Here is a 23,345-nt window from a genome sequence, read left to right on the forward strand (position 1 = left end):
TTTCTTGCAATTTTGATTCAAGAACAAAGATCACAGTTTGAAGCAGGTGCTGGCAATCTGGTAAAAACGTGTCGCCGTAAGCAGCAACATTTCAGAGAGATAATATGATGCAAGTTATTTGAAGTATGTTCAGTTCAGCTGATAATAAACCACCGGAGATCAGTACTGTGTTACATGCGTGTCACGGTTCAGGTCTCAGGTTCTGTATCAACGGGGTGGGTCCAGATTTGGCGTGGAGAATACCGGGAGTAATGGTTTGTTTGGTAATATCTTAACGGGTGTGTGAGGCGGGTGGGGGGGTTCGGGTTGAAATAATTGGACCCGTGTGGGACTCTGCTTGACGCTGGACATTTAATTTATTCAGCTTTCCATCTACGTGGTTGAGATGGGCCTCAATCTCCTCTAGTCCAGGGCTGATATGTCTTTTTATTTAGCTGCATTTCCTGCTGGTGGGAACCAGGCAGGTGCTCATCTTTCTTCTTAAAAACTCTCTTTCATCCCAGTCACCTGTTTCTCCAACTCCCTCCCTGATCTCTGTTCTGCAGTTTTTCTTCTTCTTTTATGTTTTTTTTGTTAGCAAAAACGATTTGGTGCGTTGCTGCCACCAAGTGGTCTGGAGTGTAGACCAGACTTTTTCCAAGAGCCTAAGTTGTCACATTAGTCTGCTACATTTTCCCAGTCCCATGCCCCCTGTCCACCTTCGTTCAGTAGTTAAAACTCTGAGTAAGCACCTGGCTCTCAGTTCAGAGATGTCTGACTTCGTTTTGAGTCTGAACTCTCTGTTTAAAACCAAGCAGGAACCAATGCGGTGTGTAGAGTTGAGACTGGGTAAATCTAGATCCAGCTTTATCTGTCGATTAAATCCTGCTGTTAATCCTGTTCAGTCCTCATGTCTGACACCTCAGTCCAGGTGTTCCCATCAACGCTGTCCAAACTGGCCCTGATCCAAAACTCCCAACTGCTGCAGAGTCGCTTGATGTGGGTCTGAAAGCTGAGTAAACACTAAACCACCAGATATTTGTGTTACTCAGATGATGATGAGGCATTAATAATCACTTCTGCTCCATGAACAACAAGAATTCAGGTTATTTTCCATCCACATTGACTTTGATCCACCAGGAATGTTCCTGAAAGGTTGATGGAACAAAGTGAGTGCAGGAAAGCAGCCGCAGCGAAGCTCGGCTTCAGTTTTCATGTCATTTTTCTCCTGAGTGACAAATGAAACGACCCAAGCTGTAAAAGGTTAACGCAGTCAAACATATTTCCATTCTTTACTAATTATTTTAACAGCTACTGAATGTGTTCTTCTGCTCAGGATATCGCGGATCCTTTCTTCGCGTACTGCAAGCAGCATGCAGACCGCTTCGACAGGAAGTGGAAAAGGAAGAACTACCTGGCTTTACAGTCCTATTGTAAGGTCTCTCTGCAGGAGAGAGAGAAACAGCTGACTCCTGAGGCTCAGGTATGATTTCCTCATCTTCCTCCAACTTCCTGATTAGTGTGTGTTCATACACATGTGGTGTGTTTGACTGACAGCCTAGAGAACACACTGATTTCCATAGATGAATTTCCTCATGACCACCTGCCACAGGAAGATGTTGCTCGTCCACCGGACCCTCTTCTGGGTCAGATGTCAGACAAGTCAACCAATTAATGCTCTTAACATGAGTTTACATGAACTTTAGTGAGCTGCAGTCAACACTGCATCAGCAATCATCTACACTTTATCAGGCCTACCTTCCAGCACCAGGTCAGACCTCTGTTTCCTCCAGAACTGACTTAAATCTTGGTGTGATAGAGTCAACAAGGTGATTGAAATATTCCTCAGAGATTTTGCTCCATGTTGACATGATAGAATCACACCAGGTTTAAATCCAGGTGGGACGAGCTGGAGCTCAGTTCACTTACTGGGAAAGAAGTTGAGTAAAAGAGGGGAAGAAAGTGAACTTCTGAAACTGCTCAGTTGTTTAGATTTATCTGTAAAGTTGGCTGAGAACGTTGAGTCAAGATGCCAAGCAGAAACGCTGAAATTAATTCTTTTTTTCCTCTTTATTTTTCTCCAGTTAAACTATCCGAACATGAACAGTTTTCACTTTTTTTTCTCTGATTTTGCAATGCTGCCCTACATAGATTTCATAAGGAAGAGAACATCATAATTTAGTCATTGTTACGACCCGGCTCAGCTGGTGAAGGAGGAAGTAAGAAAAAGTAAAGACGTCCAGATGTAAAGTGGAGTTAAAGGGGGTTTATTGTCCCATGTGGCAGGTGAACACGAAGAAACAAATGGGCGGGTGGTGCTGCTCAAATCAACCAACCAAATAACACAGAATGGACTAAACAAATGAAAAACAGCCAGACTAGCGAAGGTACAAATCAAAACAAACAAAAACCAAAATGACTGCACCCACTACAAAACACAACACAACAGGAGGCAGGTGGCAAAAACTACTGTAAAATGATACCCAAGTCTAACTGGCCCAGTCTCCAAAAACAACAATTACTAAACAAAAAGTCTTAAAGGCTCAACTCTAGACCTGAGAGGTCAGACACAAAGCAATATCTCACAAATCACAGAGTCTGAACAAAGAGGACAAGCTGTCAGCCAGAACACAGCTGCCCCTGAATGCAGGGAGGCCATGCCCTTTCACCTGTGGAGCCAGGAAGCAGCCGCAGCGATTGGTCCAGAGGGCAGCGAACCAGGGAGCAGGTGGGGAAGGTGTGGCCGAGTGCAGCCAGTCCCAGCCAGGTGTGGTTTTTCATACAAGATGGAGTAATTAGTTGCACAGGTGACAGCGGAAACAGTCATAAATATACGTTCACATGATAAATATTGTCAAAATGGCTTTTAATAATTGTATTAAATAAATTTGATTAGACAGTGTTGTAGAAATTCTTTATAAAACCATCGGTGAGAAATAAATCCATAAAGCTGCAGTTTTTATATGTCACTTAATATGCGCAGCAGGAAAACTGGTTCAACAGAGTACAAGTCTGCAGAAATTGGTTTTCCTTCATTCTGACTCGGCCCACACCCCTCTCAGCCAGTCCCTGGTAGTGCTGAGCGCATGCACAGCGCATGCATTAACACAGCTGGAAGCAGCCTAAACTAACCTTCACCTGGAGCCAGACTGGGTTACGACATGACTCTCAGATGAAACTTAACCTTTGCATTATTATGTATAATCATATTTATATCAACTTAAATGTACACTACCACTCGAAAGTTTGGGATCACTTTTCCATTGGATTTAATGGGAAAGTGATCCCAAACGTTGTAGTGTACATGAGAGTCATCAGAATGTAAATTTCCCTGACAACAGTCAGGTATTGCTTACATGCAGATGTTGATACAACTGCTAGGCTGCTTAATCAGACTAAATATTTAGACATTACTATCTTCCAGATGTTTGCTTTAAGATTGTTCTCTAACTGGGCCGCCTCAGATATACTTACCCCTGCTATGTGTGAACATGTGGTTTTCCCATCTGCAGGCCCGGATCACCACCCGCCTGCAGCAGTACAGAGCAAAGGCAGAGCTGTCCAGGAACACCCGTCCTCAGGCGTGGGTGCCCCGAGAGAAGCTGCCGCGCCCTCTGACCTCCAGCGCCTCCGCCATCAGGAAGCTGATGAGAAAGGCGGAACTGATGGGCATCAGCACCGACATTTTCCCCGTGGACACGTCCGATGCCAACGCCAGCATGGACGGCCGCAGGAAACACAAGCAGCCCGCCCTCACTGCGGACTTTGTCAACTACTACCTCGGTAAAAGAAGAAAAATAAATAAGGCGTTGAGTCTCAGTGAGAGGAAAACATTTCCTTCTGTTTGCAGCCGTTACTGTGAAGTAGGAAAGTGTGTTTAATTAATGAGAAGACTTTCTCTCTGGAAGCTTCTCATTGGCTCCGAGGGAAGCTTGTGCTTTATTAGCCATAAACGAATGGACAAAGAAGGGTACAGCAGCAGCTGAATGAAAACACAGAGTCATATCAGTCAAACAGTGTCTGTGGGTGGAGAAAAACGACTGATTTTACTAATTAAAGCCAAATTTCCCCAAATGACCCATCAGATTAACACACCATCCTCTAAATGGGGTGTTTTAATTGGCTGACGGGCTCTGTGTAACATGGATCAGAACCGGAGGACCGATTATAGATGCAGTGGGTTTAATGGAAATGATGAGCACAGAGTTTGAAGATAGAAGCTGTAATATAGTAAAAACTGCTTCAGTTTATCTCACTGTTATCCAGCTCCACATCTTTAACTGTTTTTTATAAATAAAGGCAGAGATTTTCTTAATGAGTGGAACTAATGCAAGTGTTTGTCATGCAGTTTTAGTTTCACTGTCATTTTTACAAACTAGAAGCACAAAGAAAGAACAAAGAACATCCACCAAGATAGTTCAATTAGAAGCCGGCGAGCAGTGCGGTTACCGTGGCAGCTGCTGTCTTCAGCGTGCCCTTTGACCCCGTCATTTGGAGATAATCGGCCTTCGTTCAGAGAAGCAGCAGTTTGGTTTTCCCGTCTTTATCTGCTCCCTCAGAGCTGCTGGAGCAGAAGCACTGAGCTGAAAATGTGATGCTTATCTGCATGTTTGCCACCAACACCTCTTCTGCTCGTCTTTCGCTCCATGTTTTCTCATTTATTGATATCTATCTGAAGCATGAAAAATGCATTTTTCCTTTGTTTAAGCATGTGTAATCTGTGTATGTTGGATCCAGAGGAATATCAGGTGTACAGTACGGCTACTTTCTAAGTGTTTCATGAAGACATTTTCTCCCCACATAAGTGGAACGACGTCTGTAACCTTGAGAACATATCTGCCATCAGTTGGTCGTCTCATGAGCTGTTTCCTGTACATAGATTGGGATCATTTTATTGATTCGTGTCCCATTGTTATTCAGAGCGGAACATGCGAATGATCCAGATCCAGGACAACATCTCCGAGCAGAAGAACTTGAAAGACAAGCTGGAGAACGAGCAGGAAAAGCTGCACGTGGAGTACAACAAGGTGAGCAATTCTCCAGCTCAGATGTTCGTACTGGACTAACCTGCAGTGATTCAGATCAAAGCCGAGGAGCTTCCTGAAGGATCAGAGACTGGAAAGGTTTTTCTGTTGAAGCAGCAGAGTCGTCATCCCGCACATGGACCCTTTGCTTCAGTTCTCTGTCTGATTTCACAACATGTCTCGACTTGTTCTGGATCTGAGGTCACAAAACCAAACCAGTTCCTGATAACTGATGACTGGGAGCCTTTATGGGAATGAGCTCCTCCTGTTTGGGACACAGGCGGGGAGAGGGCTGAGTTCTCTGTTAGCTACGGAAGCCCAGAGACAAGTTTGGTGCAGATTAATGGAGAAAACGATCCAGATTTCCATAAAAACAACTATTATTGATTTACTTCCCGGCCTTGTGTAAACAGTCCTCCTAGTTAGAGTCAAACCAAATATTTTTATTACTTTATTACAATAACCAGGATGGTACAGTCTGACTTGTTTTTAGAATAACACAGCTTTGGAGGTTACAATCACAAGTTAGTTTTTTAGAGTGTCTTACAGATGATTCAGGATCCAGAATTTCTTTTATTTAAGCTTATTAAAAAAAAGACATTATGCAAGGTAGATGCAGAGAAAAAGGGGATAAGGACATCTAACATTAGTTCAACCAAAACTAGTGTCAATAAAAGTAAACAACTTTATACAAAACATACACATGGACATATAAAAATATTTTGGTTTCCTTCTAAATAATCTAGGCTATCAGGATGTGCCAAAATAAAAGAAGAAGAAAGCTGCAGAAACATCAGACAAGACGAACAACAGTACAGATATTGAAAAACAAACAAGTAAACATTAACTGGATGGATATGATATGTTTTATAATGTATGATGCTATCCAAAAAAAAAAAAGATCCAAATTTTAATTGAAATTGATGCTTTTAGGACTTTGTTTACATATATTATTAATATATTCTTCCAACCCTTGCCCCCCTATAATATTATAGAATATTCCTGAAACTGTAAAACAGCAGCATGCACCCACAAGAACCCCCATTCAGTTTATCTGGTCCACCTTCTAGAACCAGGTCAGACCCCCTTTTTAGTCCCTGGTGTGATAGATGGAAGCAGGTGGTGGAAACCGTCCTCAGAGGTTTTCTCCATATTGACATGACAGCATCACACAGTTGCTGCAGGTTTGTCGGCTGCATCCATGATGAGAATCTCCCGTTCCACCACATTCCAAAGCTGCTCTACTGGACTGAGATCTGGTGGCTGTGGAGGCCGTTGGAGTCCAGTGAACTCATCGTCATGTTCTAGAAAGCAGGTGGAGATGATCTGAGCTTTGTGACATGGTGCATTATCCTGCTGGAAGTAGCATCAGAAGATGCTCCACTGGAGCTGCATTCATGTGTTCAGTCAGTCAGCTCAAACTTAGATCATCTGGACCGACCAGAAGGTTCCCCTGATGCTGGTGGTGTTGGAGTTTTGATCCGGTCCTCGCTGTGATTGGGCTGTGAGTGACAGGACACAGCGATTACGTCATCATGACATCATCCTCACGGAGCAGAAAGTACAGGATAGAGCTGAGATCCACGTTCATGCTGGAAGCAACTGGTGACCAGTTTATTTTATTTAGAAGTGAAATGTTAGAAACATAAAGCCAAACCAGGTCCTGTTTAAATTCCAGATGGTATTTGAATCAATCGTCCATAAACAGAAATGAAATGTGCTCCGTGTGTGTGTCATGACGTGGTCGTGATGGCTTAGCAGCCTCTGAGCTCCATGACCGGCCAGTTTGAGCATCTTCTCTGAACATGTGACCTCTGTGAAGTGACAACACGAGGAAGAGAAGATGGGCACAGAGTTAATGTTGCGTACAGCCGTGTGCTGCGTGTGCGCTAAGTGTTATTAATGGAGTGTGTGTTGCTAATTGCACAGCTGAGATGCTCTTATATGGATTTGGCCTTGGAGAAAATGCCGGTGGAGAAACGCCATAAGAGTATGACTGATATGTACCAGTGCAGACCAGTAAAAATCCATACACACCATTTAAACTGGGCAGTGCTGAGGCTTTAGTTATAAACTCCAGACTCCTCCTCCAGACATCACTCTGATTTGAGGTTAGATAAATTATTCTGTAGTTATTGTTTTTAGATTTTTAAAGATAATCCTCTTTGTCGAGTCTTTTGCTTTGCTGGTCATTCAGGAGGATTTATTACATTTTAGTTACTGGTTTGTTAGCAGTTAAGTTAATTTAAACTAACATTTAAGTTAAATATGCGTCTCTGTGATGGACGTGAAGTTCTGAAGTTCTCTTGTCTTCTCTCCTGCTCAGCTCTGTGAGTTCCTGGAGGAGCTGCTGAACATGAACGGGGAACTGCGCGGTGAAGGCCAGGCCATGTGGACTCTGCTGGGAGGGATCCTGGGTCAGGTACCGTCACACTCCCTCCATCTTCTCCTCTTCTCCTCTCTATTTGATAATTGTGGTTTGAGATCTACAGATGAGCATTTTTGAGTTGTCAGGAGCTCATTTAACAAATAAAATCCATCTTTTACAAGTTACAAATGTAAAATAGTCAATGAAGAACAGCATTTTTTGCTTGAGAGGACTGATACAAACATCTCTGTAATTACTTATTTTACAAAAACAACCCGAACTGCAACCTGAAGCAAACAGTGATGTTCACAGCTCTGTAATCTGCAGGAAGGAAATCTAAAAATTCTGCTGTGGAGCTGCAGCTGTCTTCTGTGCCGTAACCTCGCAGTGGTGTAGCCAACCGGCTTCTTTGCAGGCGTAACTGTTCACGTACTTCTGCGTTTGTTACCAGATGGTCCCACTAGGGGGCGCATTAGAGTACTCGGACCAGATAGAGATGCTGAATTAGTTAAATGGAAACAAAACTATAAACATGGAGGCGATAGAGAAGGTTTGTGTTTGGCTCGTGTAGAGATCCCGGCAGTAGTATCGTAGATGGTATAAACCAACCAACCAGCAAAGTAGATCCTAGAACTCCAGTCCTCACTAAGACCAGCAAGGTAGATCCTAGAACTCCAGTCCTTGCTAAGACCAAGAAGGTAGATCCTAGAACTCCAGTCCTGGCTAAGACCAAGAAGGTAGATCCTAGAACTCCAGTCCTCGCTAAGACCAGCAAGGTAGATCCTAGAACTCCAGTCCTCGCTAAGACCAGGAAGGTAGATCCTAGAACTCCAGTCCTCACTAAGACCAGCAAGGTAGATCCTAGAACTCCAGTCCTCAGATCTTTACACTGGCTTCGTGCTGTTAGTTTAGACCTGAATGGTTTAGGACCAGAATACATTCAGGATCTTCTGGTTCATTTTGAAGCACCCAGATCCCTCAGGTCATCAGGGTCAGGCCTACTTTCTGTTTCCAGAGTCAGAACTAAACATGGAGAGGCAGCGTTCAGCTTTTACAGTGTGTGCAGAATTATTAGGCAAATGAGTATTTTGACCACATCATCCTCTTTATGCATGTTGTTCTACTCCAACCGGTACAGGCTTGAAAGCCTACTACCAGTTAAGCATATCAGGTGATGTGCATCTCTGTAATGGGAAGGGGTGTGGTCTAATGACATCAACACCCTATATCAGGTGTGCATAATTATTAGGCAACTTCCATTCCTTTGGCAAAATGGGTCAGAAGAGAGATTTGACGGACTCTGAAAAGTCAGAAATAGTGAGATGTCTTGCAGAGGGATGCAGCACTCTTAAAATTGCCAAGCTTTTGATCATCGAACAATCAAGCGTTTCATTCAAAATAGTCAACAGGGTCGCAAGAAGCGTGTTGAAAAAACAAGGAGCAAAATAACTGCCCATGAACTGAGGAAAATCAAGCGTGAAGCTGCCAAGATGCCATTGGCCACCAGTTTTGCCATATTTCAGAGCTGCAACATCACTGGAGTGCCAAGAAGCACAAGGTGTGCAATACTCAGGGACATGGCCAAGGTAAGGAAGGCTGAAAAACGACCACCACTGAACAAGACACACAAGATAAAACGTCAAGACTGGGCCAAGAAATATCATAAGACTGATTTTTCTAAGGTTTTATGGACTGATGAAATAAGAGTGAGTCTTGATGGGCCAGATGGATGGGCCCGTGGCTGGATCAGTACAGGGCAGAGAGCTCCACTCCGACTCAGACGCCAGCAAGGTGGAGGTGGGATACTGGTATGGGCTGGTATCATCAAAGATGAGCTTGTGGGACCTTTTCGGGTTGAGGATGGAGTCAAGCTCAACTCCCAGTCCTACTGCCAGTTTCTGGAAGACACCTTCTTCAAGCAGTGGTACAGGAAGAAGTCAGCATCGTTCAAGAAAAACATGATTTTCATGCAGGACAATGCTCCATCACACGCATCCAAGTACTCCACTGCGTGGCTGGCCAGAAAAGGTCTAAAAGAAGAAAAAATAATGACATGGCCTCCTTGTTCACCTGATCTTAACCCCATAGAGAACCTGTGGTCCCTCATCAAATGTGAGATCTACAGGGAGGGAAAACAGTACACCTCTCTGAACAGGGTCTGGGAGGCTGTGGTTGCTGCTGCACGCAATGTTGATCGTGAACAGATCAAGACACTGACAGAATCTATGGATGGCAGGCTTTTGAGTGTCCTCGCAAAGAAAGGTGGTTATATTGGTCACTGATTTGTTTTGTTTTGTTTTTGAATGCCAGAAATGTATATTTGTAAATTTTGAGTTGTTATATTGGTTTCCCTGGTGAAAATAAATAAGTGAAATGGGTATATATTTGGTTTTTGTTAAATTGCCTAATAATTATGTACAGTAATAGTCACCTGCACACACAGATATCCTCCTAAGATACTAAAACTAAAAAAGCCCCACTCCAACTTCCAAAAATATTCAGCTTTGATATTTATGAGTCTTTTGTGTTCATTGGGAACGTAGTTGTTGTTCTATAATAAAATTAATCCTCAAAAATACAACTTGCCTAATAATTCTGCACACCCTGTATGCTCTTCACATGTGGAACAAATTCCCAGAAAGCCGCAGGTCTGCTGACTCAGCAGTTTTACATCAGGGTTAAAAATGTTTCTATTTGCTGCTTTTTATCAGAACAGCTGTTAATTTCCTCGCACTGGAACTTTATTTCTATTTTCTCTATTTTATTTTAGCTTTTTTCAGTTTTTATTTAATTTCTTTTATTTCTTTTTAAAGTTTGGTTTCTAAGCACTTGTTATTGCTTTCTGCACCCTGCTGCAACACTTTTAATCTTGTATGTTAAGCACTTGTCTTGTACATAAAAATTGCTGTGCAAATAAACTTGCCTTGTTTTCCTTAAAGGATAATGTCTATTAACAGACAATATGATGAGTCGATGGGTGTTCAAACTCCTATAAGTGTTTTACTGGGAGTGTTTTACTGGGAGTGTTGGTTTTTACTTTGCTCCAGCTAGAAATGTGACAAAGCTGTTGATTTATATTTTTAAGCTTTCTTCATTAATTTAATGTAGTGCATTATTAAGACTGATAGCAGGAATTGTAACTTTTGAATGAATAAGCTATTTGAACTTGTGACCCCTCCCCCGTCTGTATTATTTGGAAGACACCTGCTCACCTAACACATCTTCGTCGCTTAAACTTTTTATGTGAGTGAAATAGTTGAGGCGACATCCATAAGAGACTGAATTGAAAGTGTGGTCAGAGAGAGGAAGAGCTGCGTAGATAAATGGTCTAATGATGTTAATATGGTGCAGAATGGACGGGAACGGGGGTACCGGCTCTGATTCTGCAACGACCAGCATAAATCACCTAATTATGAGCACGCTCCGTATAAGTAGTAACATCAGTCAAAGCACTGCATGCTTTTGTGTCATCTATCTGCCACATTTTTATCTCCTATTTGTCATCCTGCCTGTGCATTTGCGGAAATAATTGATGTCCCCGACTGGGACCCTCATCAGTCAACCAGTACACAGTCGGCGCTTTTGTTCCTGGTCTTTCAGAAAGTTTTACACTTCTGGCAACTTCACATGGAGGCACCGGGATGACATTTTCCACTGCATCCAGACAGCAGGAGACCCTAAACATGTGCAAAGAGAAGAGCTACATAAAAGCTACAGAAACACCAGTGATTAACTAATCCGATCAGAAAAGCCAGAGCCAGCTGAGGGGAAGTTTAGATCTGTGACTCCTCAAAGGAGGTTTCAGGGAAGTTTGATGATGAGCGGTGGAGCTTCGTCCTTCTCTTCCGCCTGCACGCGTGTCTAAATCAGTTCATAAGAGAAGAAATCCTAAAGTCTTTTTAGTTAAAAGAACATGCTTCACGAGCAGAAAAAACAAACCAGATAACCTCACATTCTTTTTTTTCCTGTCGTCTGCAGGGTGGCATGTTGATGTGGAGGTCAGACAGCAGATGTGCACATAGGGATGTCATGATCATCAATTTTCGATTATCGCCAGAGAAATAATCAGGATTATTCTGCATTAATTAATTTCCCACCCATATAAATGTATAAAATCACATGAAGACTCCTTTTAGGTCTGTAAGTTTCATTCATTTCAATCCTTTGATGCCAACATAAAATAATGTAACAATAAACCAACCAGACCAACCAAAAATCTCCTCTGCTGTGTAAAGAATAAATAAATCCTACATAATCCAGTCAAGTTCGTCTGATTTGGTTCTTATTTTATCAGACACTTAGTTTATCATCAGCCCACCTGACATGTTTAGACCGGTTTCGACGGTAGTCTTCGTCAGTGGTGTCATGGATGGTGTGTGACATGTACAAATCAGCTGATGTTCATTGAGTCGGTGTCGACCTGGCAGTCCAACTCATCAGTGACAGGCCGACATCAGCTGCATGCATGTGTACACGTCACACACCCTCCAGCGATGGAGATGAAGACTACCGTCGTCAGGTAGGCTAAGTGTCTGACAACATAAGAACTGAATCAGCTAGAAATCCTACATTAACTCTAATTTTCTCTCAGAGAAAACAGATGGAAAAGGCTTCAGGACCTCTTCCTGGACTTGGGAGGCTTCTTCCTGGAAACTACATTATAAAAATGCTTTTGATCATTTCTAGAAAGCAGGAAAAACATCTGGCTAGCTTTGACTTCCAGCTGCTGTTTGACACATAAATGAAATTGGAACCGCGGAAATAAAGAAACTATACCACATATCCACCTATTTTCATGCCACTTTTCTGTGGTCAGGTCGCCAGGGGCAACAGCCTAAACAGAGAAGCCCAGACTTCCCTCTTCCCAGCCACTTCTTCCGGCTCATCCAGGGGCATCTCGAGGCCTTCCCAAACCACATGAGAGACATAGTCTCTCCAGTGTGTCCTGGGTCTTCCGCTGGGCCTCTTCCCAGTAGGATGTGTGGGATGTGACCAGAAAAACTCTCTAGAAAGGCGTCCAGGAGGCATCCATGTCCGAGCCACCGCATCTGGCTCCTCCGGATGTGGAGGAGCAGCAGCTCTATTATTAGCCCCTCCTGGAAGACCGAGCTTCTCACCCAATCTCTAAGAGAGAGCTCAGACACCCTGCAGAGGACACATACTTCAGCAGCTTGTATTTGTGGTCTTGTTCTTTGGTCACCTCAGGTGAGGAGGGATAAACAGTTTTTTACTCTTAATAAATTTACAAAAATCTCCAAATAAAACCTTTTTCATGTTGTCATGATGGGGTATTGTGTGTACAATTTTGAGGACAAAAATAAATTTATTCCATTATGGAATAAGGCTGTAACGTAACAAAATGTGGGAAAAGTGAAGCGCTGTGAATACTCTCCGGATGCTACATGGACCACCTTCTTCACCACGACAAGCCGATGTCGAGCCGTCTAAACCCTCCAGTCCACCTGCTGTCCTCCTCCTTAAGTAGTAGGGGAAGTTTTTGTTTAATCAGTGATGGAAATTAGCTCAACGGTTTGAACGAAGCATCTCAAACGTTGTCTGTGAGAGTTTTCGCTATCCATCCTGGTGAACGAGCCTCTTCCTTTTTTCATCTGGAAAGTTGGTTTGTTTCTAGAAACTCTTTCATGCATGCCTGGGTTCTCCATCCCTGGACAAATGATCCAGACTGTCTGGTGGAGCTGAAAGCTGTGGAGCAGTTAATCATCTGTCATGCAGACTGGAGAAACTTCTCCGGTGCAGGGGAAGGTACCGTGGGCCTCCCACTGTGGGGCAGATGTAAGTTTTTCTGCTGAGTTGAACTTAAAGTTCCCTCTGTTGTGATGTTTTAAAGAGGTTTCTGTGAGGAGATACTGCAGTCTCAAACTCAACATTTATCATCTGCTCCCGTAAACGTTTCCATGTGTCTGATACACAATAAGATTTGTGAAACTGCTCCGTATCAGCAGAAGAGACCCCCTCCTGTGGTCAGATAGTGGTAGACTTCAGTTCAGGCTGGGAAGATAGCCTCTTCTGCTTTGGTCACCCGGTCCCCACGTCTATCTGGTCTCCGTGCAGGAAGTCCCTGAGCGCTGCAGGCGGCGCGAGCATGCTCAGATTAAAGCGTCCTCGGGGAACACCTTGTCTGTTTGGTGACAGCCGCGGTCCCTACAAGATAAATTTTCTAATTAACCTTTATGGCAGCGCTGCACCTGAGATTCAGATGAGAATAAACTATCACCTGCTGCACACAGCAGCTTTATTTTTACCTGTTCCCACACCTTTGGTTTGATGGAGCTTTACAGCAGTAGAGGTCTAAATCCTCAAACAACACAAAGTGGTTCAGGAAGCCACCCGAGCAGAGTCGACGAGTTTCTGCCGGTCCAGAAAAACAGCACTTCTAGTAAAACAGGAAATGAAACAGGACTTCATGTTCCTGGTGCCGTTAAAGCCGGATGACCTCTGGACCTCCGGTTTGGGACCTTTTCTGCAGACCACCAGTTCACACCAACATACTCATTGTTTCTGACCGATGATTCTTTCATACGAATGTTTTTACTCTTTTCTGTATCTTTGTTTGTGTAGAAATTAAACAGTCCAGCAATTCTGAAAGCTCCAAAAGAGAGAAAGCCCAGCAAGAAGGAGGGCGAGAGCCCGGGGAAGTCGTCCAGCCTGCCGGCAATCCTTTACAGGTGAAGACAAAGCGTTTACATTTAGCATCATGCTTTACATAAATACCCCAGGCTTTTTGAAGCTACGTATATTTATATTTAGTTAATCTGGATAAAATTAGGCTTTCTCTTTTATTATGAATATATATTTTTTTAAATATATTTTTAAAGACTATGTTTCATCATTTTCTTTATCTTTTTGTAGTAAAATGTATTATATAATTAGATTATTTTAAATGTTATTTATAATAGAATAAAATATTTTATATTTATTCATTGAATTATAAATTGATCTATTTTTAAAGTTTATTATTAATTTCAAATTTCCTTAATTATCTTTTTAATTCGATTATTTTTTTCTCTGAATTCTTTATCTCTTTTAATTCATGATAAAATGTATTGTACTGTAATATACTCTAATATTTTTCACTCCATTTATTTTCTTTTGTTAAAGCTTGTTTATTTATTTAATTATTCCTTCCTTCTCATTTTTGTTCTTTTTTTTGCTCTTCTTTTTCTTATTTTATTTTATTTTAATTTAATTCATCACAGGTTTATTGATTCAGAATTTCCCGTGGTGGAATAAGACCAAACTCCCTCTTTCTTCTGCTGGTGTTCCTCCTTCAACCTTGCAGCTGTTATATTTTCTGTGTTTCTGCAGCTGCGGCATCTGTAAGAAGAATCAGGACCAACATCTGCTGGTTCTCTGTGACACCTGTAAGCTCTACTACCACCTGGGCTGCCTGGAGCCTCCACTGACACGGATGCCCAAGAAGACCAAGAACAGCTACTGGTAAGTCATGGAAACATAGGGTGTGTGGGCACACAGAGACACCTGCAGAGTAAAACGTGATGAGTCAGGCTGAGGATGGACTCTGGAAACAGTTTGTGTTGTTTGTCCTGAAGTAATGTGAGGCTGAAGACTGAGAAAACCCAAAAACTCCATCTCAGTTGTTAAATGTTAAAGTTCATGGCAATCCAGTTAGAAAAAGACTGAACAAGTATGACTTGGTTAGAAATTCTCTTCTCTATAAGAATAACTAACCCTGTAGACACGAACATGGCTTCGTTGACAACTTTGTAGACAGAGTTCTTGGCCTCTGAAAACAAATTTTTTGAAACGTTGAACTAAGGGGAAGATATTTTAAAACTCAAAGCAAAGGAAAGTTCACATCTGAACAGTCCAACATGTCCAAACCTTTCCGATGACGACAACACAGCATCTCTCCCAGAACATCAACAAAAGTAAACAAGCAAAAACTCAAACACTGGTCGGTAATTTAACAGCTAAAACACATTGGCTCTTACTACAGGACAGCAAAACCCAACACAAACAAACTGCTGGTCCAAAACAATAAAAAAGTCACACTTCCTTCCTTCCTGGACTTCCTTCATCTTGACAACAGCAGCTTTCTCTGTGACATCATCTCGATAAGCTTCTGCAATGTTACATTTTTTCCATCCAGTGTTGCATTAATTTCTCCCCAAGATCTTGTTCTGATGATGGGAGAGGCTGGCTTTCAGCACATCCCAAAGATTCTCCATGGGGTTCAGGTCTGGACTCTGTGGTGGCCGATCCATGTGTAAAATGATGTCTCCTGTTCCCTGAACCACTCTTTCACAATCTGAGCCCCATGAGTCCTGGCACTGGGCCATCAGGGAAGATGGAATAACCTTCTCATTCAAGATATTCAGGTATCAGCTGACCTCATTCTTTGGACACATAATGTTGCTGAACCTAGACCTGAACCTAAACCAGAACCTAGACCTGAACCTAGACCTGACCCACTGCAGCAACCCAGACCATGGACTGCTCCTACAGGCTTGTACAGTAGCACTAGGCATGATGCTCCATCACTCTGGAACAGGGTAGATCTGGACTCATCTGACCACATGACCTTCCTCCATCACTCCAGAGTCCAGTCTTTATGCTCCCTGAAGCCTTTTTCTCTGTTAGCCTCACTGATTAGTGGTTTTCTTATGGCTACCAACTGTTCAGTCCCTTGAGTTCCTTCGCATTGTTCTTACTTTTAAACAGCCCTGAATTCTACTGCTGTTTTTTTTACCATCTGATTTCACCAAATGTTAAAGTGATCACCACATTTCATCCTGGAAGACGATGGTTCCCCATTATCCTTCCAGTTTTTAACTATGTGTTGGACAGTTTCTAACCCAGTTTCTGCATCTCCTTAGATGTTTTCTCTGCTTGATGCAAATGATTTGACCCTTCTTAAACAGACTAACATCTTTTCCATGACGACAGGATGGTCCTTTCCACACGGTTGTTAAAGAAATGAGAAGCTGCTCGTTGCGTTAGTTGGGGTTCACTAACTTGTTGCAGCTAAAACATCATCGTCCAAACAGGAACTATCCAATGGGAGGCTCTTAAGTATTTACTTTGTTCATCCAGGTGATGACTTGTATTTTTTTATGAGCACTGCAAATATATGTTTTGTGAACAAACAGCTGAGATGTGTGATGATGGCTATCCCAAGCCAGCCCACCCCCTCCCGTGATCCGTGGTTTGTTTACGCATTCAGAGCCAGGGGAAATTTCCCCGTTTTTTAGACTCATCCTGGAGTTTGCCTTTCACTGGCGTGCACCTTTTTACCAACATTAGATTCTGGAAAACCTAAGCAGAACTAAATATTTGTTTCCTAAAAGAGCTTCTGGTGACTTTCCTGTCCGGGAAAAGAAGCTTTGTGGAGTCAGAGTGGTGAAAGCAGCATTTATGTCATAAAACACTGATTCTGTGAAAGTAATCAGGAGACGAGTGTTTGTCTTAAAGGAGCAGGACATGCTAGGACGAAGGGTTTGTTTATTCATATTACTGGTGACATTTTGGGCCCGTCTGTGGCAGCAGAATTATCAGATGACAGATGCAGAGATGGTAGAAATGCCACCGTCTCTCCTCTACTGATGCCCTTCCTTATCTGGTACGGAGATTTAATGCATCTGCTTTTACAGTTGTGACAGCTCCAATGTATTCTCCTGTTACTGAAGTAGTTCCCCCTCCGGTTAAGAGAAAGATGCAGAGTTTTTTCTTTATCTTGTAAATGAAAGAAAAGAAAAAAAGCAGCTGTTGTTATGATACGGGACGTGGTTTTGTATTTGTATGCCGAGCGTCTGTGACCAGAGTAATTCATTTTAATTAAGAAAAAAACTGAGCATGAAGCTCTTTTGCCTCATTGGTTAAAAACTGGAAAGCGGTTGAATGATAAAAGTGTTTGGATGCAGAGTCAGAGTTAATTATGGGGTTGAGTTCATAGAAAAAGCCTCAGAATACAGACGACTGAGCTTTTTGTTCACAGCGAACCGATGAGGCAGAAGCTGCTTATTTTGGAAACTGATAGTGAAGCAATATCCATTCCCTGCTCCGACTCCGGCTTCACGCAGTGGATATCTAAAATGATGCGATAAGGTCTGGATGCTGACTTAATGCAGAAACAGTTGAGTGAGCTGATGTTTATCTCTGAGTCTCTTCACCTTGAGGATGAACTCTGAGCAGTCTTCCTCTGGTCCGTCGGGGGGATGTGTGGTCCACCATCAGGACCAAACACAGCCATGTTACTCAACTTCTGTTGGGCTCCTTCAGTGAAGACGCACACAACATTAACAAATCCTTCCTTCATATGTTCATTCAAATGTCCGCAGTTGGTTTCTCAAACTTACGCACGTCCTCAGATTAACTCCCTCTGGTGACCTTATTGGCCAAAAATGTCAACACAAAAAGAAAAAAAAACATCAAACGTCCATAGTTCTGTTTTCTTTTCATAAAGCCTCAACCTCCTCTTAACCTCCTCTTAACCTCCTCTTAACCTCCTCTTGACCTCCTCTCAACCTCCTCTCAACCTCCTCTCAACCTCCTCTTAACCTCCTCTTAACCTCCTCTCAACCTCCTCTCAACCTCCTCTTAAACTCCTCTTAACCTCCTCTTGTCCTCCTCTTAACCTCCTCTTGACCTCCTCTTGACCTCCTCTCAACCTCCTCTCAACCTCCTCTTAACCTCCTCTCAACCTCCTCTTAACCTCCTCTTAACCTCCTCTCAACCTCCTCTTAACCTCCTCTTAACCTCCTCTTGTCCTCCTCTTGTCCTCCTCTTAACCTCCTCTTGACCTCCTCTCAACCTCCTCTTAACCTCCTCTTGACCTCCTCTTAACCTCCTCTTAACCTCCTCTCAACCTCCTCTTAACCTCCTCTTAAACTCCTCTCAACCTCCTCTTAACCTCCTCTTAAACTCCTCTTAACCTCCTCTTGTCCTCCTCTTAACCTCCTCTTGACCTCCTCTCAACCTCCTCTCAACCTCCTCTTAAACTCCTCTTGACCTCCTCTTGACCTCCTCTTAACCTCCTCTTAAACTCCTCTTGACCTCCTCTTGACCTCCTCTTAACCTCCTCTTGACCTCCTCTCGACCTCCTCTCGACCTCCTCTTGACCTCCTCTTAACCTCCTCTCAACCTCCTCTTAACCTCCTCTCAACCTCCCCTTAACCTCCTCTCAACCTCCCCTTAACCTCCTCTCAACCCCCTCTTAAACTCCTCTTAACCTCCTCTTGTCCTCCTCTTAACCTCCTCTTAACCTCCTCTTGACCTCCTCTTGACCTCCTCTCAACCTCCTCTCAACCTCCTCTTAACCTCCTCTCAACCTCCTCTTAACCTCCTCTCAACCTCCTCTTAACCTCCTCTTAACCTCCTCTTGTCCTCCTCTTAACCTCCTCTTGACCTCCTCTTAACCTCCTCTTGACCTCCTCTTGACCTCCTCTTGACCTCCTCTCAACCTCCTCTCAACCTCCTCTTAACCTCCTCTCAACCTCCTCTTAACCTCCTCTTAACCTCCTCTTGTCCTCCTCTTAACCTCCTCTTAACCTCCTCTTGTCCTCCTCTTAACCTCCTCTTAACCTCCTCTTGACCTCCTCTTGACCTCCTCTCAACCTCCTCTCAACCTCCTCTTAACCTCCTCTCAACCTCCTCTTAACCTCCTCTCAACCTCCTCTTAACCTCCTCTTAACCTCCTCTTGTCCTCCTCTTAACCTCCTCTTGACCTCCTCTTAACCTCCTCTTGACCTCCTCTTGACCTCCTCTTGACCTCCTCTCAACCTCCTCTCAACCTCCTCTTAACCTCCTCTCAACCTCCTCTTAACCTCCTCTTAACCTCCTCTTGTCCTCCTCTTAACCTCCTCTTAACCTCCTCTTGTCCTCCTCTTGTCCTCCTCTTAACCTCCTCTTGACCTCCTCTTAACCTCCTCTTGACCTCCTCTCAACCTCCTCTTAACCTCCTCTTAAACTCCTCTTGACCTCCTCTTAACCTCCTCTCAACCTCCTCTTAACCTCCTCTCAACCTCCTCTTAACCTCCTCTTAAACTCCTCTCAACCTCCTCTTGTCCTCCTCTTAACCTCCTCTTGACCTCCTCTTAACCTCCTCTTAAACTCCTCTTGACGTCCTCTTGACCTCCTCTTAACCTCCTCTTGACCTCCTCTCGACCTCCTCTTGACCTCCTCTTAACCTCCTCTCAACCTCCTCTCAACCTCCTCTTAACCTCCTCTCAACCTCCCCTTAACCTCCTCTCAACCTCCTCTCAACCTCCCCTTAACCTCCTCTCAACCCCCTCTCAACCTCCTCTCAACCCCCTCTCAACCTCCTCTCAACCTCCCCTTAACCTCCTCTCAACCCCCTCTCAACCTCCTCTCAACCTCCCCTTAACCTCCTCTCAACCTCCTCTTAACCTCCTCTTGACCTCCTCTCAACCTCCTCTTAACCTCCTCTCAACCTCCTCTTAACCTCCTCTTGACCTCCTCTCGACCTCCTCTCAACCTCCTCTTAACCTCCTCTCAACCTCCCCTTAACCTCCTCTCAACCTTCTCTTAACCTCCTCTTAACCTCCTCTTGACCTCCTCTCAACCTCCTCTCAACCTCCTCTTAACCTCCTCTCAACCTCCTCTTAACCTCCTTTCAACCTCTTCTTAACCTCCTCTCAACCTCCTCTCAACCTCCTCTTAACCTCCTCTTGACCTCCTCTCAACCTCCCCTTAACCTCCTCTCAACCTCCCCTTAACCTCCTCTCAACCTCCTCTTAACCTCCTCTCAACCTCCCCTTAACCTCCTCTTAACCTCCTCTCAACCTCCTCTCAACCTCCTCTTAACCTCCTCTCAACCTCCCCTTAACCTCCTCTCAACCTCCTCTTAACCTCCTCTCAGCCTCCTCTTAACCTCCTCTTAACCTCCTCTTGACAAGGCCATTTTTTCTGAAATGTTAGAATCAGGAAATGTGTTACTGCGTCAGAGTAAATTCACCTGGAATGCAGTAGAAAATCCTCGTTAAAGAAAACTACATTACTTTCTAGTGAAAACCAGACGTCCAGTTCATCTAGGAAATAAGAAAGTAGTCATAGGAATGAGTAATGATGAGGAAGTGAGTGAAAAAAGTGATCCGGAGCAGTTTTCTAGGTGTTTAATAGAGGTGTTATGCAGGTAAATATGGCTGATGATGATGATGATGATGGACACCTCTATCGATGGTCAGAGTCAGGAGGATCCAGGGATAGCCCCACATTCACCTTAGAAACACCATGAGGGTCCAGAAAGAAGTGAAGCCCAAGAATCCTTCACTATAAACCTCCTTTGTATCCATGGAAACCAGCAGGAGAGTCATAGGAGAACACGTTAGCAGACTGGAATCAAACTGGTTTCTGCATGTTGTGTGTGTGAGTGCACATGAGATAGAGATTATGATCAGTGTTTTTGAAATTGTTCGACTTATGTTTAATATGCCAAAACCATTTCTATTAAGCACTTTGTGCTACCTGTTATATGAAAAATGCTTTATAAATAACATTTTATTTGATTTGAGAGAACACACCTTTTGTTTAGATGTTGATTTAGAAAGTATTTTACGCATAGACACACAAAACAAGTAGAATAAAATCTTAAAATCTCGCTGGTGGTCTGTGACATTTATCACTGGCTAAAAGACCAGAATTCCCTGCATCTGCTTAAAAGGGGAAACAGTTTGTTGTGGTGGATCCAGGATAAATGTCAAACATCATCACTGTCAAATGAAATGCTGCCGTTAAAGAATGAATTATTTTAAACGGGAACAACTGTGACAGGAAAATGTGTAGTTTTAAAGAAGTCAATAGGACATAAAGGTTCCCTGAGGGAGAATCTGATACTACAGCAAATATATTAATAGAATTAAATCAATTTAGCTGCTAATCTTTGACATATCCAACACTCAAAGACCCATCCTCCTCATATTATATACAAAATCATTTGTATTGTGTTTTTTATGACTAATGAAGAATTCAAATAATTAAGCTGGTATTTAAAGTCTTTAAAATTCTTCAAATGATCGAATGTTCAGTAGTTTTGAGCAGATGTGAAGTAATTTTAAGTGATTTATGAAAAAAAAGCTGAAAAAATATTGATGATAATCTGACAGCTGCTTCGTTTTCAGGAGGCAGATTTTGATAAACTTTTTTTTTTTTTCTTTTAAGAGTTTTTACACAATTTTTAGAGCCAGGTCGTCTCGTACGGGTGAAGCTCTGTCCATCTTTCCATCTGAGAGACTCTGCCTCTCTGAAATGCTCCTTTTATACCCAGCCATCTTACTGACCTGCTGCCAGTTAACCTGATTAGTTGTCAAATGTTCCTCCAGTTGTTTTTATTTATACAAATGACTTTTCCAGCCTTTTGTTGCTCCTGTTCCAACTTTTTACAGACGTGTTGCTGCATCAGATTCACTGTCAGCTCATTTTATCCGTGAATGGAGGGACTGGTAAACTTTACAAATTCTGTGTTTGAAATCAAGTTGTGCATTTAGAGAAAGGTCCCATCCCTCTTGTAGAGCTAGATTAGTAGGAAACTTTTTTATCTATGTGTCATTGGTACAAATGTGGAATTGAGATGCGATTGAGTGTAATTATCAGACCTGAAGGTAGGAACTGGAAGAAGTGATAAATGGGATAATGAGGTTTAATCGATGCAGTGCACTGAGAGAAAATGTCCTCGTTCTTCTTAGGCAGTGCTCGGAGTGCGACCAGGCCAGCAGCGACGAAGCTGACATCGCCATGGAGACGCTGCCTGATGGTACCAAGAGGTCCAGAAGACAAATCAAAGGGCCAATCAAATTCATCCCGCAGGAGATGTCGCCGGAGCCTAAGAAACAGCAAGTGAGAGGCACGGTGCGTACTAACACTGGAAATGGTTCCATTCATCAGCAAGTCCTCATCACAGAGGAACTTCAGGAGGAATTTCTACTTTTCCATCTTTGTATCTTATTGAACTTTACTGATGACGCCGGTGGCAGAGGTAATAGAAATCCCCTCCGACACAGCGGCCCGCAGTAGGACGTCTGTTTAAATAAAAACTAAATGAAAATGGTTGGAAATAACCAAACAGACTTCTGTACAGGAGGAGTCACTATTCTTTAAAAGATATTATTTCTAACATTTGCTTTTAATTAAATTCAGGTCTTCAATCATTTCCACTGCCTTCTATTCTGGTTTTACTCATCTTTCACTTCATGTCCCAGTTTTCCTCAATCTTGATTTTTATTAGTTCTGAATTTCACATCCAAATAACAGATTCCAACTTAAAAACAGACTCATTAAAACCGGACATTAGAAGATAGTCTGAGTCTCCATTTCAGCTCCACATTCAGATGCTGGGCTCAGAATCTGCTGGAAACATCATGAAAACATGGATCCATCCTGCCTTGGATCAACGCTTCAGGCTGCTGCTGGTGTCGTGGTGGGGGAGACGTGGCCTGGTTTTACACTAGAAAAGCCACTCTTCTGTAACTACCACAGCAGCCACCGGCGGTCGTTTTGACTCTTCATAAAGTATACAGCTAAGATGATATTAATTATAAAAAAAACTATAAAAGAACAATTGTAGCCTTATTAATCACAGAAACATAAAATCTAAACATCGATTTGCTTATCCTAAATATTTGTAGTAAACAGAAATTAACAGGATGGAATGTCCTAAAGCACACAGACCACATGATAAAACTAAGCAACAAGAGTTAAATGAAGGCAAGGAAATTTATACTATCATAGCTAGCTAAACTATTTACTATTAGGCTGACGAAACTATTTAGAAGTCACTGCCAGCTCAGACCACATCTCTTGCACCTGGCTTTGCAGCAGCATGGGCTGCAGGTGTCTTCTCTGCACCGGGTACCGCCTCCTTTGAATTGTGCCGCAGTCCACCTTGTTCCACCTGCCTTGCTGGTTGTTTCCTTCCATAAACTCCTTCCCAAATTCCCCTGCCAGCTGTTGCAGGAACGTTCTCCTGGCTATTTGGGTTT

The 23,345-nt window shown here is 43.0% G+C and overlaps 1 protein-coding gene across 2 annotated transcripts in view; it reads left to right on the forward strand.

Annotated features, from left to right (window-relative positions):
* The window catches only part of phf14 (PHD finger protein 14), a 114,116-nt gene that overhangs the window by 27,540 nt on the left and 63,231 nt on the right, over positions 1 to 23,345 (forward strand). For both annotated transcript variants that reach the window (XM_042012349.1, XM_042012350.1), the window contains exons 8-14: positions 1,316 to 1,462; positions 3,492 to 3,762; positions 4,900 to 5,006; positions 7,330 to 7,425; positions 13,951 to 14,057; positions 14,698 to 14,829; positions 22,053 to 22,215. In XM_042012349.1, coding sequence (XP_041868283.1) covers positions 1,316 to 1,462; positions 3,492 to 3,762; positions 4,900 to 5,006; positions 7,330 to 7,425; positions 13,951 to 14,057; positions 14,698 to 14,829; positions 22,053 to 22,215 — 1,023 coding nt within the window. The remainder of the gene's footprint in view (positions 1 to 1,315; positions 1,463 to 3,491; positions 3,763 to 4,899; positions 5,007 to 7,329; positions 7,426 to 13,950; positions 14,058 to 14,697; positions 14,830 to 22,052; positions 22,216 to 23,345) is intronic.

This window comes from Melanotaenia boesemani, chromosome 17 (assembly GCF_017639745.1).
Source record: "Melanotaenia boesemani isolate fMelBoe1 chromosome 17, fMelBoe1.pri, whole genome shotgun sequence".
NCBI classification, from domain to species: Eukaryota; Metazoa; Chordata; class Actinopteri; order Atheriniformes; family Melanotaeniidae; genus Melanotaenia; species Melanotaenia boesemani.